Source organism: Seriola dumerili, unplaced genomic scaffold (assembly GCF_002260705.1).
Source record: "Seriola dumerili isolate Sdu_G_001 unplaced genomic scaffold, Sdu_1.0 BDQW01000079.1, whole genome shotgun sequence".
Classification (NCBI taxonomy): Eukaryota; Metazoa; Chordata; class Actinopteri; order Carangiformes; family Carangidae; genus Seriola; species Seriola dumerili.
The window spans coordinates 2671021-2694465 of NW_019174334.1; the positions used below are offsets into that span (position 1 = coordinate 2671021).

At 41.4% G+C, this 23445-nt stretch overlaps 1 protein-coding gene across 2 annotated transcripts in view; it reads left to right on the plus strand.

Moving 5' to 3' along the window:
• Positions 1 to 21690, plus strand: part of ctdspl (CTD small phosphatase like) — a 31539-nt gene extending 9849 nt beyond the window's left edge. The window contains exons 2-8 of one of the 2 annotated variants that reach the window (XM_022744263.1): positions 7839 to 8005; positions 9354 to 9386; positions 12780 to 12881; positions 18117 to 18173; positions 19393 to 19485; positions 19597 to 19782; positions 20477 to 21690. In XM_022744263.1, the coding sequence (XP_022599984.1) occupies positions 7839 to 8005; positions 9354 to 9386; positions 12780 to 12881; positions 18117 to 18173; positions 19393 to 19485; positions 19597 to 19782; positions 20477 to 20602 (764 nt within the window). In that variant the 3' untranslated portion in view covers positions 20603 to 21690. The remainder of the gene's footprint in view (positions 1 to 7838; positions 8006 to 9353; positions 9387 to 12779; positions 12882 to 18116; positions 18174 to 19392; positions 19486 to 19596; positions 19783 to 20476) is intronic. The other variant, XM_022744264.1, reaches the window with a different exon arrangement.
• The last annotated feature ends 1755 nt before the right edge of the window (positions 21691 to 23445 follow it).

Here is a 23445-nt window from a genome sequence, read left to right on the forward strand (position 1 = left end):
AGGTTCACAGCAGCAGCAAGGAGAATTAGTACCTTGCATGACATGGGTGCCAACTGCCAACTGAGTAGTACATGTGTTTGAATCTCAGAAAATTGTGTCTTGACTTGTTCAAATGTAACTGGGTTATTGAGTGAATGTCAGTTACATAAAGTCATGTAGGATGCAAATGTATATATAAATCCTCCTGGTGGAGGGGAATAAAGCCAGAAGGGCAGCTGAGGGTCAGTCAGTGTGACTAAAGGCATCTGCTAGAACTAAGTGTACCTCCACAGCCTGTAATTTTCACCCCAGCCTCAGCTGTCCGTGTGGGGAAGTAAGGAGGCTTAATGGGAGTTTATTTTATCATACTGTGCTATTATTGCCTTGATGGCCTCACACATAACCCACCAAGGACCTCGCCACATTGAACACACACAGGCTGAACTGTCAGGCTCAGCTCATCTGACGTTACCTAACTCCATTCAGCTGTTTGGATTTACTGTTCAAGTGTGTGTGTGTGTGTGTGTGTGTGCGTGTGGGTGTGTGTGTATATAAGCAGGAACATGTTCAAGTGTATTGTGAAGCAGATGCTCCTCGTTGTAAATATTGTTTTGGAAGCTGATCTGTTGTAATTATCAACGCCTCTCTTGGTGGGATTCTGCCTTGTCTGGAAACAATCAATAATCTGTTTTTGATGAGCGAGGGCACAACTCATTCTTTAAAGTTCTGCGTTATGAGATTCTGAAACAATTATTTGATTAATTATTTAATTAGTGGAAGAACAAAACACAAGGTGACTGTAGCTCAGCTGGTGCATCTGGCCTGCACTTCTTTGGACAAAAGCATCTGCTAGATGTGTGTAATGTAATATATTGATTCACTAACCATTTAAGTGATTTAAGCAAACATTTTCAAACATTTCCTGGTTCCAGCTCCACAAATGTGATAATCCTTGGGTTTTAGGTTGCTGATCAAACAAAATTATCATTTTAAAAACATCTCATTGGATATCATTATGGACAATTTCCACTATTTTCTTACATTTTACAGACTAAGCAAATAATAAAAAAAGTAAGCAGTTACAGTGCTAATACGCTGATGTTTAATAGGTATAATGCTTTCCATGTTCACCATCTTAGTTTAGCATGCTAACACAGGTTAGCACTCAACATAAAATATAGCTGAGGGGAACGTCATACATTCGGAGGTATTTCAGTCATTAATGGAAATACTGGACAAATTAAAATTCAAATATGTTGATGGCGCAAGTGGACCACCAAAGTGTGTGCAGTTCGTCCTGTGGGGAGTAATTTCACCTGTATCAGACTCCATGGCAACTCTTTCAATATTGTTGATATATTTCAGTTCAGAATTGAAGTTTAAAAATTGAAGAAACTAAAAAAAAGTAGTCAAGGATTTAATGAAAGTAGCTATAAGTTGCAGCCCCTGTCTAAAAGAATAGGGTAAAAATGTTTCCTTTCTTAGTATCATTGGGTCTGGAGATGCATTACTGCAGGGATTTCTTCCGTAGTGTTATTTTGCTGACACAGTGCACAACAAGGTGTTCCCCCTTGCTGCTGTGTGTTGTTAGTGATAGCCAGGGACAGAAACAGCTTCATCTTCAGTTGCTCACTTTGCCTGTGAATGTTGTCCAGGTGAACAGTGTATGCATGTATGTGTAGAGTCCTGTTCTTCATTTTGACTGCAGCTGAGTAAGTCCTTTATCTCACATGGTGTTATATAAGCCCTAGACAGCTGGTTCCACTTGTAATGCAAACACCCCTCACTCAAAATCTCAGTGACAGGAGGAGGCAAATAATCTGTAAAATTGTGCCCACTGCCTGTGGGGAATGGAGGCTTTTAGCATGTAATTTTTGGCTGTTGGTGTCTCCTTGCAAAGTTATCACAGTATCATGGACGAGTTTTACAGTAGCTTCACACCTCAGCGACGGCATGAAAAATCCCTCTGCCTGCTAGCTGTTTTATTTCAGTGTATGTTAAGTACCCAGCCACGCCATTCAAAACCGACCTGTTTTCCATCTGAATTATTAAAGCCACCTTCACATGGGCTCTTCTCACATTTACCTTCATGCCCCCCAGGTACTGTACACTTTACCTGCCTGGCTGCTCAACCAACTGCTGCTGGAGCGCAGTTTAAGATCTGTCACACAGGCACCAAAACAAATATATTATAGGACAGCTCCAGTTTAATACAACTTCTGTCTTTTGTTTGTAGTTCAGTCTGTTATCGGTGATGAATGGTGTTAGGCAATAAATTACTAATTACTTTTTTTCAGTAACGAGCAGTGTAAGGATTAGAACTACTAGCCTACCAATCCCAGTAACGCTCTGTTACTTTGGGAGTCAACTTGCTTGCTGTTTTATTGGTAGTTTCTGTGCACTCAGAGGACAGGCTGTGAAGGGACATGTTAGCTTAGAGCGGGGACACGGTGTCAAGTTAGCCTCTACTAAAAAAGGAGAAATACACCTCCTGGTATCTCAAAAGTTATCTTACTTACATGTTGTGTCTTGCTAGCTGCTAGCTAACCACTTGTAGATTTGCCTACTTTTGGTTTCAGTTGAGGACAGGTCTTCTTTAGCTAAGATAGCTAAGCTAACGTATGGCAGGTAATGAAATACCTCCTGACCATAGATTGTCTGTTTGCTGCAGTGAAGCACAATGCCTCGTTTTCCATTTCTAGACGTGTTAAATACTGATGATGCAACGTGTAGGTGTGGACCTTTGATGTGCCGGGCTCAGTAAGGAAAGTTACATATTAAGTAATTTGTGAAGTAATGTGGTTTTCAATTGGTTATATGTAACAAGTGATTATATTTTTCCCTTAACTTGCCCGACACTAATATTCATGAAACTGATCAAGATAACTGCTGAGATCTGGGATTCTGTGACACTTGGAAAAAGTCAGACAGGACAAGACACGATTGGTCAGATGATCAGACAGGTTTCGGATGGTAAAATTATTACACAACTGTCAGTTGTAATCCACTATACTTTTTGTTTTTTGTGCGCACACGCAATTTTCTTGTGCAATGAAGGATTATTAAAGATATTACATGTGTGGCCTTTTTTTGTTTATCCCTCAAAAAGTGGTTTAGATAATCTGGCTACACTGTTGGCTGGTTTACAACCTCAAGTTTCTTTTTTTATTTTGTTCGCAACTCTCATGAATCACTTTGGTGAGTACGGCGTTATTATGACCAATAGTAATGACAGCTAGACCTACAAAATTAGACTCAAGGTGTAATAAATTGGAATTATTTAATTTTCTGCTCAGCAAGGCCACCTCACCCAGGACCATATGTCCCAAGCGTGAAGAATGTCCTGCCTCACATAAACCTATGAGACTACATGCACCGTAGAGGAAGAGATGGCTAAACTTAAACCTACTATCATATTTTAAATGTGTCGTGTTGTGTTTTGACTGCTCGCATACATTCTGTGCTTTTAAAGCTACAGTAAAGGAGGCCACCTCAAAAGTCTTGAGCTAAGCCATGGATCATATTCCCTCTCAGAGCCTGGCATTATTCCACGCTGTGGGTCACGGGGTGATTATCTCTTCCTGTCAGGAATGCTGAGAATTTCCTGCGTTTTCTCCCTCTTCCGGCCTTGTTAGTGGTTGTGCCTGAACATGTGACAGAGAAGCCTGGGCCCAGCTGGCTCTGATTGACTAGCGAGCTTTCTATCACTGTTACCTAACACACAGCAGCAGCGCTGACACAGGCACTGACTTAAAGGGCCGTTCTCACAGCTTTCAGATCAAGGGAACATGCTGAATCGAATGAAGTGTATTCAGTGGGTAAATAATGTGCACCTGCTCTGAGGAGGCAAGAGATTTGGCCTAATATCTCTCTCTCTTTCCAGGGAGCTTTTGTTAGATAAAGCCACTTGCGTGCACCACCCTTTACCTAGATCTTACAGGGGCCTATCCTTTATTAACAAGACTGCAGACTGTCGGCTAACTTTCTTCCATCTGGGTGCTTTAGTGTCTTATTTGCTAGATTTAACACACTGTGTTATTGCAGTTTGTGCAGGTTTAGACGCCCTGTGTTCTTAACGGCAAATGCTGCACTTTAACCTTTCGCTGTTATTCTCAGGGCTGACGAAAGCTGCATTACTATGCAACGCAAGCTGACTCCAGTCACATTCCTGGGCAAGGACATTGAAAGAAAAAAAAAAAAGTTTCTGTGTGCTTCATATCCGTCAGTGTGCGGAGTGTACGGTAGACCGCTGTACACGTGGCCGTTTGCCTAAACATGTGAACATATACTGCATGTGTGTGTGTTTGCTCAGTCTCCGGCAGCACTCAACTCTCAGCTATGTTATTTGTGTCAAAGGGAGAAAGGAAAGCTCTGTTTGTGTAGGGTGGTGTTGCAGGAGGGGGTGGAGTAAGAATCAGACCCAAGTATAGGCTGTCTCGCCACAGTAACTCTCCCCACCCATTCTACGCCCTTCTCTCCCCCTTCCAGCTCCCTCTCCTTTTTCTCTCTCTCTCTCTCTCTCTCTCTCTCGCGCACTCCCACCTGCTTTTTCAGGGTAGTCAATCGGGGAAGCGGACAAGGGCGGGAAAATGTAGACGGTCTCAAAATGGAGGAACGAAGAATGACATCAAGGCATTTGAGGCCAACTTTAGGGAGAGTGAAACATGATTCTGGAGCAGGAAACTTATTATGTTAAAGGGTTTTCATTTCAAATAGGCTTTTTTTCCCTCCCCTCTTACCTCTAGTGGTATCCAGCCATGAAAATAGTTTTGGCTTCATCAGCCAATCGTTCTCTCAAATTTCTACCTCCACCCAAATACAGTGGAAGACAATTAGATTTTGTTTGTGGAGCTCACAGCAACAAAAATATCACATTTAAAAACTTCTAACGAGCATGCTGTAAATAGTTTTAATAAGGAATTTATTAATTATTAATTTAATAATCGTGTAGTCTAAGATCATGTCAGGAAAAAAAAAAAAAGATCTTAAATTTACAATTATACAGAAAAGAGAAAAGCAGCAAATCATCACATATTTGTTATGTTTTGTAATTTTTTCTCGATTATTGACAATTACTGATTATCAAAATTGTGGTAGACTAATCAAGTAATTAAGCAGCCCTAAAAGCAGCCCATCCTGCTAGAGAAGAAGGAACTAAAGCAATAGAGATTTTTAATCTGGCAACCCAAAATCTGTTCTTATTAATGGCCTATAAGTGATATATGCGCAGTGTTTTATTGACAAGTAAAAAAGCTGTTAGTTACAACTTAGAAACCCTTTATGAAGGGTGCCTCATTAGAAAATGGTAGCCTTTGGGGTGAGCACCACAAATGATATTCCACTCGCCTAAAATTAAACCCAATCTGATTTGCTACAATATACAATTTGGCATATACAGTATATTTAATTCCACCACACAAACACAAACTTCCTCAACTGTGTGTGTGTGTGTGTGACCTTGGTCTTATGGAGTTAATGCTTTCAGTGTGCATTGTTTTCCCTTTTCTGTAATCAGATGAATTCCTGCTGTCCTTCAGCTGCTGTTATATCCTCAGACAGAGAGAAATATAGACTCTATACTTGTAGCCAGCGGACTGTTATTAGTTTTCTGTAGCAGCAGCGAGTGAATCAAGTCTGCAAGGGCAGAAGATCTCCTTCAATCACCAAACACGTTATAGTAACGCAGCGTGTTGCCTTCCTCTCCCGACCGTATAGCTGTGTTTGTTTACTGAAGTGTTGCCTCTTCAGAACATCTATCAGGCAAGAGGAAGAGCCACAGCAAGCTTTGGACTACAAAGATGGAGAGAACAAAGAAGTCGAACTGCCCGCAGCCTGTCAGATCCAGTCGGAGCAACCCAAGGATAGTTCCAGGCGTCAATCTGAAGACTCTCAGAATAGGAGCAAGCTGCAAACAGCCTCATCATGCATGGCTAACTGGGCTGCCTGTGTCACACGGCTGTATGAACACGTTAACAAGACTGCAGCAAACAGGGACACTGTGTGATGGCCACTCCAAGGCAAGAAAATGATGATTCCAGCTAAAGTCAGCCCGTGGACACTTCAAAGTCCCAAACAGATTTGGAATTTCCATGCCTAAAAATTACCTCTTTTAAAGCAATTAAACTGGCAGAATTTCTACTTCAGGAACACCTTGGGATAATTGCACTGTCAGATTTTAGCCTTTGTACTGTAGCTGCCCAAAATTTCTATTTTTATCCACTCATCCTCACCAACAGAAAATATAAAAAACATAATCCGTGGAGGCCCACAGACCATTCGAGACCGCTTGTTTCTCTTTCAGTGTGAAAGTAGGCCATGGACTTCAGAGACAGGGAAGGAGGAATGATGTAACCAGGGACCTATATGTGTATGTTGTTTTATCCCTGGAGCTTTGCAGCACTCAGCCACTGATCAGTCCTTTTTGCCATGCATGTGAATCTAGGTTTCATCATTTTTGGATATAGTCATATTACAGAAATCATTTCATAATTCAGTTGATTAAATTATTGAATATCCTGTGTGATTACAGCAATTTTCAATCTTACCTGCACTTTCAAGGTCTCTTTCATATAAGAGGTATTGCATTTTCTTTCCCTTTTCTTTTGTCATATTTTCTTCCACTTTCTCTCATATACTGTATATATATATATATGATATTAATCTGTCTATTTTGCTGTCATCTCTCTTCTTGATGTTAATTAACTGGACTGCCTTCCCAGAGGGCACTCTGATGATGGCTATTTTTGTCACTATGCTCCCTATTGCATGAACCGATGCCGCACTGTGTCGTACAACATACATCTCAGTTCCTTTTGTCACGATGATGCGATGGTGCATATGAAACACAGTCTGTCTGCATCTGTGAGCGTCACTTGTGTCTTTTTGTTCCAGACGATGCAGCTTTCATTAGCACGAAGGTTTTTAAACAGATATGACGCCTACTCTCAACAGGTGACATTGCAGCGAGATGGCCTTAAAACAGCAGTTGATTCAAAGTCAAGAGAGGCCATTTTCTTTTGTCTAACAGCGTTATTCGTTAGCAACAGTGGTTGAATATAACTAAGCACATTAACACAAATAATGCACTGACAGCTACTGTTACTAGTCGCTCTACAAAATAAGTTTTAATGTACAAAACATAAATTAAGCTTCTGAAATGTGATGCATTGTTAGACCACGATGTCCACCAAAAATTCCAGGACTTTGGGGATCTTTGTTAAACTAAAATTATATAAACCGATTTAGTATATAATAGTAGTAATTATATATTTCCCTATTGAGTACTTTAAATTTGGGCACTTTGAGTAAATTTTACTGATACTACTGAGATACAGCCAGCTGTTAGCTTAGCTAAGCACAAAGACTTTAAACTGCAGCTTGGCTTTGTCCAAATATAACAAAATCCACCTACCAGCTCACTGATTAACATGTCATATATCCTTTGTTTGATTTGTACAAAAACCATGTGTAAAAATTTGACATCTTTATTAACGGGTGTTAATTAGTGTTAATAATGTGTGTTAATTAGTGAGGTTTCGATATGTTTGGCAGATTTTGTTCCCTTCAGAATGAGCTATCTGTTGCGCCTGTTTCCAGCATTTGTGCTAAGCTAAGCTAACTGACTTAGCTTACTTCTAGCTGTAGCTTCATATTGAATGGACAGCCATGAGAGAGGTATCAATCTTCTCACCTCACTCTCCGACAGAAGGTAACGTTTTGAAGAGAAGAGTTTTCATACAGTGTTGTATTGCTACTAAAGAAAGGGATCTGAATGCGTCCTCCACCGGTGGTTGGCACATGCAAAGCAGCCTGACCTAACCTTGCTTCTTCTGTCTATTTTGGTTGTTATCTCTTTTCAGTCTCCCAGTCCAACAGCAGCCTAAAGAAGCACCGGAGCCGGAGCATTTTCAGCCCTTTCTTCTGCTGCTTCCGCAACTACAATGACTACCACGTGGAGCCACCGCCTGCCAACAACAAGACACTTTCTCTGCCCCCACCACCAGAGGAGAATGGCAGTCCTCCCAAGGTGAAGCTCATTTTTCTCTCACATCATAGTTGGCCAGAATCCAAATTACATACCATTTGCATCCGCATGACAAAAAAAAAAACTTGAGGGAATTAGTTAATGTTTTATCTGAGAAATCCTAGTTAGAGACGAGACTCGAGAGATCCGGTAACGAGTAACATTTGTTTGGTTTTGTTACAGTGAGCTTGTTAGGGTTTGCCTTTTCCTGCAGAGAGCTGAGGCTGAGGCGCTGTGCAGCCTCACTGAGCTCCCTCCACAAATTTTTCCAGCTGCTTCAAACCCGTTGAACCCAGAGCTTGTTTACCATCCACTGCTTGAAAATACGGGCTCGCTTCCCATCTTGCATTCTTCGATATCTGCCTACGCACACAACCGCACACACAAAATAACACACAGAGCACACAGCACGCTGAGAAGCTCAAAAGACACACACACACACACACACACACACACACACACACACACACACACACACGGTTGCTCGCTCGCTCGCTCTCTCTGGCGCATGCTCGCACAAGCTTGCACAGGCCTTACCGTATACCCATGACAACGCATGTACGCACACACGCATGCACTCAAACTGCCGCTTCTTTAATCCCCATAAAGCGGGCCTTGTGTGTGTCCGGTGTGATGGATTGCCCCGGCACCCACGCCTCCCCCTCTCCTCACACACACTCTGACCAGTGTAGTGAGGATGTGTGAAGCGAACGTTCTGGCCGCGGAAAAGGCGCCAAAACCCCCGAGCTCCTCCACAAATACGGTGTTCTCCTGCCAAGGCAGGTACACGGGGCTATAAATGGAGCAGAATCATATCACATTTCCACTCCTGTTTACCTGTAAATGTCTCTCGTTCAGGGGAGGAATGTGTGGCCCTTCAAAGACACTATACATGTGGTCAGCACTGACCCGCTCCGGACCCCTCCTTAACAAATGAGTTCCCATTAATTTAGAGTGAACCTAGCGAACCTTGCCATAAAAAGCCTTGTTATAGAGTGGGGCTGATTTTTGAGCTGGGTCCTTGCCCACAGTCCCTCCCAGCAGTGTACTGTTGCTGGATTTCTGGCCAGCCATATTTGTTACTATGGCAGCTCTGTTTGTTTTTGAGCAAGTTGTTCTCACTTTGGATCACCATGTGTACTATATGTCCCTTTTTTTCTCTGTCCCTCACCCTCCTTTTTCTCCCTGTGCATTTGTTGATTAGAATATTGATGTCGTTGATTTTCTTCCTTGCAACAATTTTTTTTCACTGTTTTTCCTTTGCTTCCTTGTCTCTCTTTTTTCTCTGGTTTTCCGCCCGATCTGTTTCAATCTCTGTCTCTTTTTTCTTCTCTCTGTTTATTTTCTCCAGTGTGACCAGGTCCAGGTCATCCCCATCCCCAGTGTATGTATTATTATCTTTCATCTTTCTTCATCTCGCTCCATCACAGTAGTGTCCTCCCTCTGCTTGCTGTGCTTCATCATTCTAGCTGCATGTGGATGTTGACACGGAGGTGATTTTTCTTTGCTCTCAGGTGAAATTCTGTACTGTCTCATTCTGATAATCATGTGGTTTCCAAGGCTTTGCTTTGTGCTGCTTACCCTCCACTCACACAGCTGGTAGAAAGAAGTCATTTAAATCCATTTATTATCATACCGTTTTTTTTTTTGTTGCTTTGTCCTCCTGTCCGTTTCTCCGTTCTCTTTCCCATCACTGCAACAGAACATGAGATTGATTTTCTTATTGAATCTTGCACTAGACCTTTACAGCTGCAGTTTGGGTCAACAAATGGATCTCTCCCTTAAAAGACTTGATTAAATTACGTATCTGTCTACACTGAGAGAGATTACGTCGTGGTTATGAACTCACTGGTCAATGGACTACTGTCAGTCCATTAGAATGGGACTCGGTTTCAGTGATTTGTACTTTGTCAGACATTCACCAGAAAGGCGGGATTTATCTGATCCTTGCTTTGTTTGTGCTGAAACAGCAATTCATTAAGCTATTTTGGACTGTACACGGTGCCTGTGGTTTACTGTAATTTAGGATATTCACACTCACAGCATCCCACATCACAGCCAATTTTTAAACTACACCACCCAGCAGACACCTCCCTTCAATGGCAGGAAGTGCATGTGGTGATGAGGTCTGCTCTTTGTATTCCCAGCGTGGTCCAGGCAACTTAAATAACTCAAAATGACCTGGACAGGTCACGTCTGCGTCACTGTTTACTGTAACGCAATGTTACAACCGACATCAGACAGTCAAGTCAGCACACAAACGGGATGTCTCTGCAACTTTGTGATAAGTTTTTAGCCTCGCTGCAGAAATACCAAGTAACACAGCACAAAGTAGAGACACAACTTTTTAACTACAAAAGCAAAAATACACAAATCACAAATACATAAAACCCTACAAATATATGCTAATTCTTTACTTTCACCCTCCCAATTTCGCACTCATAAGGGATATATAGAGATTTATCAAGTTGTTCATAACACACCACAAATTAATAGTAAACAGATAAAAAAGGACATTTATAACTGCTAATGCAGTGAATCCATAACTGCAACTCTTAACAGCCGCATCTCCAGGCTTCATCGGTGTACAGTGTGCTCAGCTCTCGTGATAGTGAAGAATAATAACTTTTTTTTTAAATAGCGTTACTGCCTTTATGAACAGCCCTTTGACTTTATTATATAATACACTTTACAAAGTAAATACAATATATTGATTTTAGTCTTTGGTTTCACAACTAAAACATCATATTAAAAAAAACTACAATAGTAGAGGCAGATATTAGAATATATATATACATACATACACACATATAAATATATATATGAGAACAAAAGAATGTTTTTAATAAAAATGGAAATAAATGTTACGTTCGTACGGTAAAATATTACTTGTATGGTAATCATTTGCTCTCTTATATTAATGCAAACGGCTTTAAGTATTGCATGAAGCTACATGGTTTATGGTTTACTCACTGGAGTTTCCATTGTCCCTCTAACTCCCAACAGACAAACATGTTTTTCAGCATCTGTTTGTTGGCGTGTTCTGCTTCACACTGATCAAGTGAAATGACGTCTTATCATTGGGCATGGTGCACTGTGGTTGATATTTATCAGTTTGGGAGAGCACCCCCTGGCTGTGGTGATTTTAAATGAAGAGGGGTTTTTTTTTTGTTTTTTTTATCACAGTGCAGCTGCCTGTTGAAAAGGTCAAGGTCCCAGTCAGTCCTTCTTTCTTTGCTCAACATGCATGTGTAAATCACATTCATCATGGCCTGACAGTTTGTCATTCCGTGTCCTTGCTCACAGGGTATTCTTCCTGTGATACATCAGCATGCAGCCCCGCGATAAGACATGAGAGATACGGCCAGCCTGGCCAACACACACTAAAACACAGATACATGCAGAAAACGGCTGGCATACTAATAGCAGTGTGTGTGTATGTGTGTGTTCATAAGATGGACATTGCCCTTGCTCCTCACCTTTTTATATAGATTTGTGAGACCGTGGCTACGTGTATGAATGTATGTGTGCATGGATGTGGTGAGTGTGTGTGCCCCCCCACCCCCACCCCCACCCCTGTGGTAGTACCATCTGCCCCATGCCTGTCTGTAACCCCAGGCCTGCTTGGCAGAGGACACAAGTTTTTCTCCTTACCCCCCCCCCACCCCGACCCTGAAGGCAGCACAGTCACAGAGCTCAGTCACCATGAGGTATTACAGAAAATATCCGCTGGGACTCGTGAACAGGGAGCAGGCAAACATTTCCAGATGAAGAAGTAATTTTTGATATAGAATGGCTGGTGACATGACAGTAACTGTCACAATACCTCGTGTTACTGAAGATCTGATTGTAGGTGCTACGGCACAATATTGTGATGTGGGCGATATGATCATCAAATACCAAATTCTGTTTACAGCTGAGCAATAATTGAATATTATCTCGTATTATTTATTCACATTCATGACAATACAATCATGACAAGTTGAATACTTCAAGCAAATCTTAACCAAAAACGAACAAGAGCTTAGTTTCACAGGTACATGTGTAGTCCGATGAAATAATAAAGGTGGAATACACTTCCTTGCATTGAACTTTCCATTTGGTTTCTTTTATGAGTAATTTAGTATATTTTGTGACGTACTAACTGAAACAGCAGCAATCCGTCTCTAGTAAAAGGTTTTAAATGCCAAGAAAAATACTACACCACGAGTCTTCCCCAGCGGATGGAGTTTCTTCAGTTGTCATAGCAATAGCTCAGTTGTCACCGCCGTCATCTTCATTTCTCTGAGCAGTTTCAGAACATCTCGTCCATTCCGGCTTAAAAGTTTAATGTGGAACTAATGTGATATATGTTAATGTTGTACAAATGTTCTTATTAATATGCCAGTAGTTCAACCATATTGCTCAGCCTTAATTCAGCTTTTTAAGAACTGAAAAGATTACATTTAAGCCACTTCTGCAATAACACAACAATCAAAGTCCCAATTAAAGTACCACATCAAGTTATCAGCGCATTGATACAGCTCTCAGCTCAGAAGTTAAGGGACACCCTCATGCAGGTCATTAACGCTGTTAAGTGTGTCTTTCGTGTCACCCAGACACGGACAAGGGATCATCTCCAACACTCTAACTGAGCTGCCATCACAGTGTGTGTGTCTGTGTGTGTGTGTGTGTGTCTGTGTGTGTGTGTGTGTGTGTGTGTGTGTGGCAGCCTGGTCCCTCTAATGAACCTCTGTACACACATAATATTGTAAAATGGTGTATGTTGTCTCCGCAGCCTCCAGCCAAGTTCCTCCTGCCGGAGGTCAGTATAGCAGACTACGGCAAGAACTGTGTGGTGATCGACCTGGACGAAACCCTCGTACACAGCTCCTTCAAGGTATTTCACCGCACTGCCTCCCTGTAACACACAGACAAAACACATTTGAGTACCCAGGCACTCGTGTTATGTTCCTTTTTTTTCATCATTTCCGTTGTGTCATGCGCTTATTGCAGAGCCTTAGAGGGATAATAGGATTACACAGAAATAAATCCTGACGATGCCATTCTTTTCCGTGAATGCGGGTACGACGGTATGATGACAATTAATATGAGGTGTTGCCGAGCGCTGGCAGCGTCACTGAAGTATACTGTACATAATCACAAGAAAGTCTGTCTGTGAGGGTATTATGGCTTTTATACATCAGTTCAAACAGGAGAAGGCGAGAGGGAGGCCTAACCAGCGCAGTAACAAGCTGTTGGCATAGCAACCAATACATCCTGTGCATCATGCAATTGATAAGCAGGAGTGGGATTTAGCTTCCGCCAGTCCAGTCGTTTGGCAGGAGGTGCCTCTAGCATCATCTCTGTCCAGTGAAAACCTACGTGCAGTACGTCCAAGATGTCCGGTTTCATGAGCTAAGACCAACTCCCCTTTCTACGAGTCATCCGCCGACATAATAAACCAAATTGACTATTTCTGTTTGTTAGACTCTTGCAATAAATTTTGCAGATAAATTATTACCCTGTAAGATTACCAGGCTGTTTTGAAGCTAGGCAGACACCACGTTTTGAAACACAAAAGCAAACAACAGTTACCCTGAAAGATTTTATTAGATTGGGTGGTGGGAGAATTCCCTCAACCTGCAAAGGAGCATTTCATTCCTATGTTTAAAGCTTGTCTGGAGCCATGCCTGCGGCTCTGTTCGTTCGTACTTGGTTATTCTTTTAAATACTACAAATCATCCCGATGGGGACATGAATGCCTGTAACAAATTATATGGCAACCCGCGCGGTAGTTGTTTAGGCATTTCAGGCAAAAACCAAAGTTGTCAACTTCATGGTGCTGCTAGAGAAGAACTCGGTGGATCGGCAGAATGAGTGGGTTCGTAGTCCTCTGGGGACCATGAATGTCTGTACAAAACGCGATGACAGAACCTCCAGTACTTGTTGATACACTGAGCCAAAGAGGCGGATCGACGGACCGACGAAGACATCCCCAGAGCCCACAGTGTTAACGCCGCGTCATTCTTTATCATCACTCACAATCCCGAAAAATGTGTCCGATTACTGCGCCGCTCTTCTTCGTCCTGTGTCGATGACCCGATCCTGTATCACTCCCATCAAATCTTCCCTCCACTGACACACCTGACACACCTGGCACACCTAGTGACCCACTTCAAGCACGGCTCTGCCTCAGCCCCGGCTGATCTTATTACGTGCGCGCTCAGATAAGAAAGCCGGTGAGCAACGAAACAGCTCGAGATGAAGCTGAAGAGTCTTTGTGTTTGCTTTTAGTTTTACTCAGCAGTGAAGGGGAAAGTATTTGTTAATTAAAAAAATAATGAGAAAACACTTCCAGTACATTTTCATATTGCTTTAGAATGAATTCCTCATTTGCTGTGGAAAGGCAAAAAAAAAAAAAAAAAAGAGAGGGAAAAATGTACACACACACTGCAGTGGACCCGCCCATTACAATCACATGCCAGCAGTACGGGGCCACACACACGTACATGCTCACCCACACTCTAAGGGTGTGTCCAACACAGTGTACTGTTGCCTTGAATGACTGCGGGATGAATTTCACAGAAAATCCTGGATCTGTTCTAATAGTCTGAAGGCTTTTATTTTCTCTCCTGACAAAACATGTCAGAAACTGACACAAGAGCTCCTTCCCCTCCTCTGATGAAACTGGGCTGCACACCGGGTAGTCAGTCCATCAGAAGTCATTTAGTTGAGAGAGATCACTATGCGGTATGAAATGGATTCAAGCGATACAGTAAATGGAGATCAGTTGGGAGAGGAAGAGCGGGAAACAGAAAGCAACACACGCGCAGCATTTTCAGTTCCGTTCACAACACTGCAGGATTTCCTGTAGATTTTTTTTTTTTTTTTTTTTTTTTACATTCAGTTTGTTTTTTTGTCATAATGGATCAAAAATATGAAGCTCTTCAACATACAAGTTAACGCTGGAATTGGACAATTAGTGCAGGAAAAAAAAAAAAAAAAAAAAACCACAGCCACAACTAACAAGGGACATTTTACACAGATGACTCACAGATGGATGTAGACTAAAAGAGAAACGTTACATAATACGTCACGCACTGTATGCTTCATCCTGCTCTAGGATTACATCCAGTGTGTGTTAGATGTGTAAAAGTAGCTGAAGGAATTCAAAGACTATATATAACAAGTATTTTGTTTTTTGTACGGCATGTCTCAAAACCAGTATTACATAAATAGGAAAACATTGTGATTGATTGTTGAACATCTATTTCCAAAACCATGGGCCTTCATCTGCTGATATAACAGCCTCCACTCTTCTGGGAAGGCTTTCCACAAGGGAGCTGGTTTCAGGGATTTGATCCCATTCAGCCTCAAGAGCTTTAGGGGGTGGGTTTGGGGGGGGGGGGGGGGGATGTGGGTGATAAGGCCTGGCTCACAGTCACAGTTACAGTTGATCTTAAAGGTGTCGGATGGGTTTGAGGTCAGACTCCGTGCAGGCCTGTCAAGCAGAAAACCCTTGATTTATGGACCTTGTGTGTGTTGAAACTGTAGCACGCTATTGGCTAAAATATTATATGATCTTTAAGGTTTACCTTATCTGGCACTACGAGGCCAAACCACATCACATCATCCATCATTAAATCCATATGCCAATTTAAATAAAGGCTTCAGAGCTGAAACAATTAGAGGAATTTTTTTTTTTTTATTATGCAAAAATTCACAACTTTCAGCATCTCCATGTAAATATTTGCTGGTTTTCTTCATCTTTTATGATAGTAAACTGAATATCTTTGGATGTTGGAGTAGTGGTTGTACAAACCAAAGATGCTTTGGCCTCTGGGAACTTGTAAGTCGCGTTTTTTTTCTTTTTTTTTTTTTTACCATGTTGATCAATTTATAGGCAAAAAATTTATTGATTAATTGAGAAAATAATCTACATATTATCTGATAATGATAATTGTTAGTTGTAGCTCTTGCCCCCTCTCCTTGCTTTACTTAAAAGTACCTGAAGAAAAATATTTTTCTGTCCACATGCTTGTGGCATTTTAGTATAAAAATCAAACAGTTTGTGGTTTATAGAACAAAATGACAAATCTGGAATTAAATATTCATACCAGTATGTGTGTATGTATATGAAGGAAACACTGGATCCCAGCCAGACTGTTATCGTCGGGTGAAACAACCCAGAAGAAATTCCTTCCATCAACCATGTTGATGTCAACTCTGGTTCAACAGAGATCCATTAAAAAAAAAAAAAAAACCCTCTTCCTTCTTATCATTTACTTCATCCCTCTCCCTCCATATCTCTCAAACATACATTCCCCCTCTCGCCCTCCTCCATTTCCATATCTCCCTCTCCGCCTCAGATCTGGGTCCATTACAGAGCGGCAGCGCGACGAGCAGCTGTTGTGTGTTCAGTCTTCAGATGATGGAGTGATTCAGCAGAAGAGTAATAGGCAGAGGCCAAGTCTGTTTCTGCATCTCTTCCTCCATCTGTGTCTCTCTCTGTTCCTTCTCTTCTCTTTGTGAAAGTCGGACTACCGCTGCCTGTTTGTTTCTCTCTTCCGCCTGTCACTGGCTTGGCTCATTACTGGTACTGTTTTTAGACAACTGAGGCTTCGGTCTATACGTACACGTTAACCAGGGCTGAATATTACGAAACCTATCTGTAGAAGCTCTGGTTGTGCATTGACTCACTCGGTGCGCTACATAAAGAAAAACCACAGATCTCTAATAGGTCCCTCTCTCATCATAACGGTCACGTTAGACTCCTTATACAGGTCACATGTGGGAGGTCAAAGTGCTGTGTTAGTAGCAAACACCCCTTCTACTGGATGGTATTGAACACTTCCTGCTAATTGTGGTTTTTTTATGCTTGAGGGCAAGTGGCACTGAAATTGCATATACAGTACAAACAGAGAGGATGTGGGCAGCTTTACATTCGAAGGCAGCTGGTTTAATTTCATTAAAAGTGGCTTTATGGAAAGAGGGGTGCACAGGTAACACATGTACAGTAATTGTCAACAATTATAACTGTATTTTACAATATTGTCTATTATCTGTTTACGCAGCAGCCTCCACTTACGGTGTTATAGTAACACATTAAGAAACAGTTATATCTATGAGTTATAACTACATATTAAATGTTTATTTGCTGTTTGTGAACACTACACTGTTGCCAAAAGAGACAGTACCTGACAAGAATTATGCAAAAAAAGGCATAAAGTTTTACTGCTTACATAGTTGTTACATACTTTGACTAAGAATCATTCAAACTTCAAACGCCTTTTTCTCAACGTGACTCTTTGCGTGGTTACTGCTGTCTGACTTTGTGAGTCAGACATGTGAATTAAAAACAGATGAAAGCGACGTTCTAGGATTCAAAGTAAACGTTATTTTAATGGAGTAATGTTTTTTGCAGATTTTCCAAATATCAGTGGACAATTTAGTCAATTTGACTTATAAAATGATACTTATAAATAAACCTCTGTTATTTTCTGTCTCTAGAATAATCCATCTAAACCGGTTGACAGCTAAGTTCCTATGGAAGTAGCTTCCTTTTTTTGTTCTGAAAATACAGAGAAACATTTTTTTTTTTTTCTTTTCCTCTGTCACCTATTTTTCTTTCACTCCCGTTCCGAAATGACACCGCTGTGCCTCCTACCTAATCCTTTCATCCTTGTCTTTACGCCCTCCACTTGTCTTCCACCCACACCCCTCTGGCTTCTATCTCCCTCTGCCTCCTGCACCTCTCGTCTCCCCTCTCTTGCTTTCTTTCTTTTTTTTTTTTTTTTTTTTTTAAAGATGACACGAGTCGCACGCTGAGAAAACGCCGGCACTCCTCCTGTCCGCGCTCGCGTCTTGTCATGTTGCTCAGCTCCCATGTTTCTCCCCGGAGTCTCGCTTCTGGTTTTTTCTTTTTTTTAACTAACATTGAGACGTAGAGCACTGGAGCAGAGCGAACCACGTTATGCTTAAAGCCCCCCCTGGTTTGCCTGGGGCACCTTTTTAGAGGAGCATTTTACCTGTGTGGTTTAACCTGTGGACAGATTGTGTTGTGAGTTCAAAAACAAATAAAAAAAATAACCCAAGTTTTAAAATCCTTTCTGTGTTTTGCTTGGTCCTGCAGCCTATCAGCAATGCAGACTTCATCGTTCCAGTGGAGATTGATGGGACTGTTCATCAGGTAACGTTGCACTGATATGGAGCACTTCCCGAAGTGGGCTTGAATAAAATAAAATGTATTAATTTTATAAGGGCTCCCAACGAGGCTTTGGCTCCATTTTTCTTTCCTTTTAGTATTTATTATTCTCTGTCATCCAACAGTTACGTCAGAGTGGGACGACTCAAGCGCTCCTCCCTGAATTTTATGCTTTCTGTTTTTATTCTTTGTGTCTTTGGAGTCCCAGCTCACTGTAAAGATACACGCGCCACAAACACGACCGTGTCACCATCTAAAGGAATGTCACAAGTTGCCTGATGAAGATGCTGTTGAGTGTGCAGCAGAAGAGATGTTTCACTGCATATAAATGTGTGTGTGTGTGTGTGTGTGTGTGGGAGAAAGAACAGAGAGTAAGGAACAGAGGCGCTCTTTACACTCGCATTGAGACAAGAGACGGCGCGCTTGTGTTCCTTCAGTATATTGATGTCAAAGGTTTGTTTTCTGTGTCCTGTTTGAAGCAGAAGAAGCTATAACTTAGCTGTAACCTGGTTCAAGTAATCCAGGATAGGCTTTCTGTATCTGCTTTGGCCTATGCTTGATTACTTGCACTTGGGGGCAGCAACTAACGCAGAGGTACACCGACCGAAGAGGACGATGAAAGACTGCTGATGGCATGAAAATGGCAAACATGAGCGTAAAAGTAATATCTGTTTCACAAAAGAAGAAGCCAAACTTCTCAGTCGCTGGATGACGTCTCAACAAAAGCAGCCCCACGAGAGCTAAATGAAGCGGTTTAAAATCAACAAATGTTTTATTCAAATCTGGAATTGTGTATCGTTCCCAGACAAAAACGATGCTGTTTATGCCACTTGCTTTTATCTAACTCTTTTTAGCATTAAATGTGGATTTATTGTTCATTTCTTTGGATGACTTGAGTGATTTGGAGGTGTGAGACATTTTTTGATGTGAATAACCACATTCAAGATTTATGACAAATTATGTAACGTATAGATTTTAGGTTCACCTAAATGGTCTGTTATAAAATGCATTTTATTAGAATTATGAATATAACAGCTCATCACAGTGATCCAACCCGTCTGTGACATCTATAAGGTCTGACGTGAAATGAAATTGGCTGCGTTTATGAACCGGCAGCAGCTTCATTGGCCGATAAACAACAACAAAATTGATAAAGTGCGACAACAAATACCTTCTAACAGAGTCATATAATGTCTCGTTTCAGGTGTACGTGCTGAAGAGGCCCCACGTGGACGAGTTCCTCCAGAAGATGGGGGAGCTCTTCGAATGTGTCCTCTTCACGGCGAGCTTAGCCAAGGTCGGTTCTCGGGTTACGCCACCGTTTTCACAGTCGCATTAATGTTTCCATACATTCGCTGTATCAACAACCCCCCTCCCCCCCCCTCCCCCGATGTTTGTCTGCTTTCAGTACGCTGACCCTGTGGCAGATCTGCTGGACCAGTGGGGGGTGTTTCGCGCCCGGCTCTTCAGGGAATCATGTGTTTTCCACAGAGGAAACTATGTCAAAGACCTCAGCCGGCTGGGCCGAGAGCTCAGTAAGGTCATCATCATAGACAACTCACCTGCCTCCTACATCTTCCACCCTGAGAATGCAGTGAGTCGTTTCTCCGCTCGATATTTTCGACCTTAAACCTTCATTGTACTTGACTGGCAGCGTTCTGTGTCCATTTGAACAGTTGCACATGTTAAAACGGTCTCATAGAGGCGAGGGAGGGCTGGGTGTTGCGTTTAGGTACATGGTGCAGAAAAATTTGATCTCACTCTTTTGTTTGTGCTTGACCCAGGAGTCTTACTGCTTTCGTTTCCGCAGTTGCAAAAATTCCACAAACGTCACTCGATCTTGAGATGGCTGCTTTGTGAATGGGGGCGACAATGAAATCAGATGCCCCGAAAAATCCTGACTAAAAACAGGTTCAAAATACACTTGTGGAGCAGGGGTAAGTTAGTCGTAAAGTTAATAATGATGTAAACGATCATATCTGTGAGCGGTTGTCACAGTTTTGATCTGCATAGCTGTTTTTGGAGCCAGAGGCAGTGTTCCCAGTTTTATGGTATTTCCCTCCTCTGTGGAGAAGTCGCTCAGTGGAGCTGCTGCCAGTCCTTGTGCCTTTGATGTATTTCCCCCATTAATTATTTACACAAAACTCGCACCAGCTCCTCACCTATAATGCAACATTTTAGCATCAACTGACTGCTGCGTTTTCTCCCTTGATCATATAAATTCAATCTTGTCTCTCTATCTCTCTCTCTCTCTGTTTCTTCTGTTTCCCCCCCCCCCCCCCCCACAGGTCCCGGTGCAGTCCTGGTTTGACGACATGACGGACACAGAGCTGCTGGACCTGATTCCTCTGTTCGAGGGCCTCAGTAAGGAGGAGGACATTTACAGTCTGTTACAGAGCCTGAGGAACAGGTAGCAGACGACAGCTCCAGCTGGTCCCTTCCTGCCTCGGCCCCCGCTGCACAGAGGCCTCACCTCGCTGCCACGGCCCCGCAGCCCCGGCTCCCACCGTCCGACCGGCCCTGGAAGTCCCAGCGTGGCTCCCGATCCGAGGACTTCAGGCAAATTATCTGGTTATAATCAAATCTAGAGAGAACCTCTGTACGGATTCTCACCATCTCTGGATTTTTGAACTCTTTGTACAGGACTCGTACTGGCAAAAGATTATATTACTGTATGTACATACTATATGTTTCTAAGAGCAAGACATACATAAAGTAATTTTTCTATCAGAGAGATGAGGTTTTACTATTCTATCTAGTAATATTTTAGTTACCAAAAATAATCAAATACACAGAATGAAGAGTTTTTTTGTTGGTTTTTTTTCTGAGAATAGGTGACCTTTTGTTTTTGTTTTTTTGTTTTGAGCTATGCTATGCAGGCTGTTTTTTCTTGTCTGACCTTTTGTTCAAACAACTGTGATTTATCTTCTCTTACAGAATGAAGTGCCTTCATTACTGTGCTGATTTTGTTGTGTCAGGTTATGGGGTGCACATTTTTATGCTGCATATTTACTCAAATCTCCAAAAAGCGTATAAAGTAAATCTTTAAATTGAAGTTGAAAAAGAGTCTTTGGTAAGTGTCATTTAATCTGATGAAAATGAAAAGATTGATTCTGAGAAATTTATAAAAAACTAGCCTGTTAGACTTGGATGATTTTGTTGCTTTAGAGTTCAGTGACATTGAATTGTTAAATTTACCAAAGATTTTTACAATTCAATGTGATTTGTTGCTGATTGACATCATTTGATCCTTGACAGTGACTGTAAATTGATGATCCTTCAAGACATTGAAACCCCACTTTATAATGAAAAAAAAATGAAACCTTTGTAAGAACATCACCGTCCACCAATAAATGTTAAACTTTTGAGGAAAATATAATGATTAGCTTAGATGATATGAAAATTCTATTTATTGGGGAAAAGAGGGTTGGGTGCATTGTAAAGAATGCTGTTGAAATCGTACTGTACAACATTATTAAAGTTGCAAGTTTGCACACTGTCAGTTTGTATTGTGGTGTGACTTTAACAACACTTAAAGCTGTTATAATCAGTAGTTTTATATTAACACTGAATCACGTCTGCATACTTAAAGGTGTCGCTCATAGTGATGAAACTACACTGATTTATCACACATCTCTGCAGCTCTACTGAGCATTTTAGCATCTTTTAGCTCATTGTTTAGGTCTTCTGGCCTGCAGCCTCACTGTTTTGGTTCAGGCCCACTGGTGTCATCAGCGGCATTTCCAAGGCAGGTGCTGTTTTCATACAGGAAAAAAGCCCTAATAATCCAGAGGACACTACCTACCCAGCACCACATGAAAGTTAGCAACTAGCCGGTACATGGTGGAGCATTTAGCATCTAAATGAGCTAAAAGGAGAGTGATTATTGGACTTACATCCCTCAGCTGGACACAAGCACGACTCCATATGAAAGCTAATATTTCCCATGTGACCTCTTGATGTGTAAATAAGCAACTGTTTGCTACCTGGTTCACCATATCAACTTAAAGGGTGAGAATATGTCAGTGTTGTCTTTATGGCTTGTTTCCGCTGCCCCCTAGTGGGTAGAAAATCAGATGCATGTTTAAGTGACACACCAAGGGCTGGTTGCCTTTTCAAACATCTGAAAATGCATTTTACTTTGAATTGTCATAAGTCTCAGGTTCAAAGTTCATTCTAGACCTTGGAAACAACAGTTGACAAAAACAGTGTCACACATGAGGTCCATTTAGTAGCTGATCTGGAGCTTTCGATCGTATCGTCATCAGCTGATGGAGTTTACTCAGGAGCCATGGAGATGTGTTTTGTTGATTTAAATCTCAGAAAAAAATTGACATTTGAACATAATAGGTCTGTTTCACCAAATACATTTCAACATGTCACAGTTGGAAAAGCACAGGTGTAAATGATCAAATAAATGACGGCTGAATTCCATTTAGCTGCTTCAGTTTCAGGGTCCTAGTATTTGTGTACACAGCCCCACTGTCACGCTGCTGCGGTTTACTTGCTTGAATATATTTGTAATGATATTAAAGTCATTAGCAAGACCTGTGCTCTTCCTACTATGACAAGTCAAAATGTCAGCTGTGAAAAAGGCCTATTTCTGTACATGACAACTGGGAAAGATATAAGAGATATGATGTGATGAAAGATCCAGAACAGCTACTCAATGGACCTTGTTTTGTCTTAAGATTGTTATAACTAGTTGTTTCTATTTTTCTCCTTTTTTTTCATATTCTTTTAGTTGAGCATTTGCATTGCATTGATGTGGGATTGTTGAATTGCTCAACTGAATTCCTTTGAATCGTCAGGCCAGTCTACCATGTGTAATTTAGAAAAATCTGTATGGACGCATAAAATAATTTTCTTCCAGCACTTTAATCAAGCAACAAATACGATGCTCGATCAAAAATGAATTTGTCAAATGCTGAATAACAGCTGAACAACATCCTGGTATTTTATGGGTTAAATATATGCTTTGAATTCAAGGACATTTTTACCAGAGAAAAACACTAAGCTTCTCTTTAAAGGGTCAAGCTCCATTGTCTGCAGGGTTAAATGATCTGCAGGTGCATAAATTACATGCACTGGTTAATGTGCAACCAAGAGGAGCTTAGCTTCATGTGATATCTTGATGTGAGTTTTCAGCTTCCGCTTACGTTGCAGCCACTTCAACTGCAGCAGTGGATTAGGCATTACACAGCTTATTGTTCAAGCCTGAAGAATTTTTTTTTTTTTTTTTTTTTACACTTAACTT